General features: G+C 41.0%; 1 protein-coding gene across 2 annotated transcripts; it reads left to right on the forward strand.

Moving 5' to 3' along the window:
• The first annotated feature begins 621 nt into the window (after positions 1 to 621).
• LOC119280633 lies at positions 622 to 4,504 on the forward strand. Of its 2 annotated transcripts, none has more exons than XM_037561426.1 (6): positions 622 to 719; positions 999 to 1,156; positions 2,129 to 2,312; positions 2,633 to 2,721; positions 3,123 to 3,201; positions 4,194 to 4,504. In XM_037561426.1, exons 1-6 carry the CDS (start codon positions 651 to 653, stop codon positions 4,275 to 4,277), a joined length of 663 nt encoding a protein of 220 aa, XP_037417323.1. In that variant the 5' UTR covers positions 622 to 650; the 3' UTR covers positions 4,278 to 4,504. The 2 variants fall into 2 exon arrangements, with proteins under 2 accessions (XP_037417323.1, XP_037417324.1); XM_037561427.1 differs by lacking the exon at positions 4,194 to 4,504 and adding an exon at positions 3,554 to 3,641.
• Positions 4,505 to 4,726: the final 222 nt, after the last annotated feature.

Genomic DNA, 4,726 nt, shown 5'->3' on the forward strand with positions numbered 1-4,726 from the left:
TTGTAGTAGTATAACTAGGCTTCGTTTACACAAAATCCAACAAGGCTTCGTTTACACAAAATCCAAATAGAATTTAGATTGGAGCTGGTCAGATCCATGTCGTCCTAAATTGTAAAGTACAGCTACAAGTCTAAACCTGGACATTTTCAGAAACTGGACATTTTTAGAACCTGAACATTTTCAGTTAGTGGCTCAAAATTGTTCGTATCTTAACGGGCATTCTGATCTGTCTTTTTTGGTAGCTGCGGGTTCAAAAGCGCAGTAATGATATTTGCTTACAGTTACTTCAATTACTACACTTGGTTTATCTTTTAAGGGAAATCAGTTTTGTTTACACTAAAAATAATTTGTGTGCTTATCCCATTAACTTGAGTGTGTTGTTACAGGTTGCAGGAATAGCTTTATATTAGTAGCAGCTTCTCCACCACCACTCAGCGGTAGAGGAGGTGTGCTTCTTCCCCAACACAACATAGCATCAGCCACGGTATCCTCGGCCCTCTCCCTCTATCTACCCTCTTCTGTTCCTTACCGAAAAATCATTTTTTACCTTGTATAATACTTGTGATTTGGACCGATTTGTGTTTTGGGGGGCATCAATTTGGTGCTTCCCCCATCCATGTGCTGCAGAGAAAAGGAGAAGAAGGGGATGGATGAGCAAGGAGCAGAAGGACCTGAAGAAGAAGGGCAAGGGAGGTGGGGCGATATGCATGTCCAGGGAGGTCCGTCCCCCTCTCCTCCTCTTACTTTCCTTGTACTGCAGTAGCCCTTAATCATCTTTGATTTGTTTTATTCAGCTGTGTTACTTGTTCTCTCCTAAGAAAAACTAGAAACCTGAAGAAAATTGTATTGAAAGTAGTTGAACTTCCAGATTGTACATGTTTTTATTTCTCTTCTCACTGTAAATTAGCGAAACAAAAACTGAGATATTTCCATCGTGTATGAATGATCCGTTGGAAATATGAAACGACACTGAGGTTGTGCAAAAAAAAATTGTGCAGGGTATAGAAAACCAATTAGTGTCGGCTGCCTTGAAGGGAGCCACAAGGAAGAGAGAGATCAGTGTACATGACATGAAGATGATAAGGCGCCACTTCCACGATGACATCAACATCACCGTGGTCTGTCTTCAATGGCACCTGGGGCGACATCAGATCATGTAAACACCTAATATTTGTACATGGTTATGTCCACCTTCAACGGAAGGCACACATATCCCCATTTGTGGTTTCAGCTTTACGGGAAGTTTTTAGTCGTGTAAGACTAATGCTTATAGTTTATTTTCAAGTATTTCTATTGCTGGGCTTATTTTTAAACTATAGTTTGGTTGATGAACTATTTCTACTGAAAAGCTTATTTTGAAAATATAGTTTGGTTGGCGAAGTTGCCTACTATATCACTTATCTCGTAGAAAGGTTTCTGTTTCTTTCTTCATCTCAATATTAGCCATTTCAGTATATGTCCATTATTCATTATATTTCTGAAACAGCATTTTTTATTAGGAGTCCTCATTATGTGTCTCTGTTTATATTATATATGTAAAGGCAAGAATCAAACAATTTTATTTATGTGCCTATGTTTGTAGATTGGTAAATCATACTTCAGTTGTTTTGACCTGCAACAATAGTTCTATGCTTTGAGCTTATAGTTTATTGTCAACTACTTTACTGATGACACTTTTTATTTATATTGTGAGCTGCTGGTGTTGCTTCCTGTTGGACATAGCTCGTTGTCCAGTCCCCACCTTCGATTTGTGACACAGATTGGTTTATTGTGATGTTGCTTTGAACAAGGAATGGGTGATGCTATCCCACTAGGATTGTGTCATCACCACATACATAATTAGTCCCAGGAAAAATATAAAGCATACCAAGGTATTATTAAGATCGATTGAAATGATTTCCTCTGTCCTGGGGTCTAGATAAGTTAATTATCTTCATATGTAAAGTTTACACCATCAGAGAATGTACTAAGATAGAGTCTAGATGCTAGAGATTTTGCATACATGTGTACTATACCCTATGTCAAAGTGTGACATCACGCTGGAGCATCCAGTAGGGGGTTGTCGTCGTCGTCGTCGCCATTTCGACCTGACCCGTTGCCTCCGGCGTGGCCGATCTGTTGTTCCTAGGGTATGGTGGACGACCAGTTCCGGCAGCTGCAGTCGCTGCAGGAGGATGGCGGCAGCGCGTCGGGCTTCGTCGCCGGGGTCGCCACCCTCTTCATCGACGATGCCGACTGGATCATCAACGACATCGGCAGCCTGCTGGACGCCGGCGGAACCTAGCCACCACTCCCCGCCGCGCCCCTCGTTGGTAAGATTCGCCTCTCTCTCTCTCTCTCTCTCTCTCTCTCTCTCTCTCTCTCTCTCTCTCTCTCTCTCTCTCTCTCCTTTGCTAATTATATACTTAGTAAATATACGTAACATACGCATGGGCATCAGTAATAAATTGCAGAGGGCTACTCATGTTATTCTAGATGTATGGTACATGCTGAAAAATCTTCAGTGCTCATTGTACCCTTGTATTGAGATTCATATTAGTGTCTTGGCCTGGTCTGGCTCTACTTTTTTGGATTAAGACTCATATTGGTGTGTGGCGGAAGCTTTATATTTGATGCGTGGTTTGCACTGCAGGTTACTTGCCGTGCTCGATTTTTCCTTCCACGGACAATTCTGTCATTCGCCTCTACTGCCGGTGGTCGTGCCAGTCATGCTCCTACTGGGTAAGCTCGTTTCCTTCTTTAATTCATGTACTATTTGGCAGGACTGGCTATGTTGCTGTAAAAATGTCTTTGGTTTCTTCTTGTGTGGAGCAGATTCTTTTTAGAGGCCTTGCCTTGGACTTCCTGGATCCTGATTGTTGTTTCGCGTATCTGCTTTGGGCCATTATTGTTCTTCTACCACTCATACATATATTATTTGACCATTTGCTTTGCTAAGATTCAAGTATGATGTAATTTAGATTTGTTCTCTTCAAACTTGCACCAATCAATATTTCTAGCTCTTAGCATTGTCTAATATACAATTTTATTGTATGCAGGATATGCATCCTTTAGCTAGATTCATCTTTGTTTGATGTAGTTCTTTGTGATCTGAAAGCAACTGACTACTCAATACCAATCAGTGCATGGAGGGAACTCCTGTCCACCACGCCGGCGACAGGAACATGGAAAACGCAGTCCACGGTGCCACCAATGAACAAGGTAAACACGAGCTGTCGGTCGCTTATAAATTTTGTACTTCAGTAGTATCGATCTAGGGTTCACATGAGTGATCTTACTGTTATTTGGGCTGTGTATAAAAATGCTGCCCTTTTCAGAGAGAATACTCCAAATCTATTGATTATAATTTAGTTGTGGTATTGAGTTTTACTTAGTATGAATACTCACATAATGAATCTATTAAACGATATAAAGGCCACCTATTCACATATTAACTTGTGCCACCGTTGTTTTCTTACTTATCGTGTCATTCTTGTTTTTGAGCCTGGCCTGACACATTCTGTTTCCAAATATATTATACCTATCGAATCGTTTGGTGTCTCATTAACTGAAGAGCTGATCAGCCCAAAGTCTATGGTTAATGCCATTCTTGGTAACATTGGTCTGCCTGATGCAAAACAAACAAGGACTACAAGAACTACAATGGATGTGTGAGTGCAATCATCTTTTTCTGGCCGTTCCTGGCGCATTGTTGAATTAGTCACCTTGCCTCTCTTGCACTTAATGTTGTCTAATTAGACTTCAAAATGATTATCCAGGACTGCTTGGCCTCTCGTTTCGATTAGCTTATCATTAAAGTTGGAAACACCAGAATTGACGCTTGCGTATGAGTGTGTACAGGTTGTCCTTAGGATTTTCTTTGTAGCAAACTCGCTGGATTGTGGATTGGTTTCCTAGGCCATTGTTCTTTGTACAATACTTGAAGCGATCTGATCGTGTGTGTGACTTTGTCCGATGATTAGGCTTTAGATTTTCTGCTGGTTTATCTTATGATTCATGGTAGCATTTGATTTTTTTCAATTACTATGTCTCAATTGTCGAACAGGACAGTAAGAATCTAATAAAACTCTTGCACAACAAAGATTGTTGTCCTTTAGTTACCCAGACCTTTGTTTTCATGGTATAAATCAACTGTTGTCAACTTTAGTACTCTGGAAAATTATATAACCATTCTGAAATTTCCTATGACACAGGCCGAGACAAGCATTGTAAGGATCCCAGTTAGAATGATGCTTGATCTCCTGGTAGAGCATCTTGGGCTTCACAAGGCCAACTGAGACTCAGGCTCAATGAGAACACAATGAGAGTCATCATTCTCTCTGACACTGCTGTTCAAGACGACCGGACGTGTCCACCGCGCATGCCCATTACCGGTGTATGAACATTGCATCCTTTAATTTACCCTGTATATGAACATTCCATTCTTCAAATGTGTTGTACTATCATTCTGGTGGCTATGGAGATGTGTTGTACTGTAGTTTTGGTATCCATTGATGATGTCTTGCTCCGGTTACACTTGAATCTGTAGTTTTGGTATCTATTGATGATGTCTTGCTCCGATTACACTTGAATATTTTTTTTATCCTGATTGAATACATATGATAAGCCTGGCTTTCTACTAACTTCACCATTACATGCATGGGCACATTGTTGAAACCGGCACCCTAGCGCCAAGGCGCGCTGCTCGCGCCAAGGCGCGCAGCTGATCTAGTAGAACAAGATACGT

Source organism: Triticum dicoccoides, chromosome 3B (assembly GCF_002162155.2).
Source record: "Triticum dicoccoides isolate Atlit2015 ecotype Zavitan chromosome 3B, WEW_v2.0, whole genome shotgun sequence".
Classification (NCBI taxonomy): Eukaryota; Viridiplantae; Streptophyta; class Magnoliopsida; order Poales; family Poaceae; genus Triticum; species Triticum dicoccoides.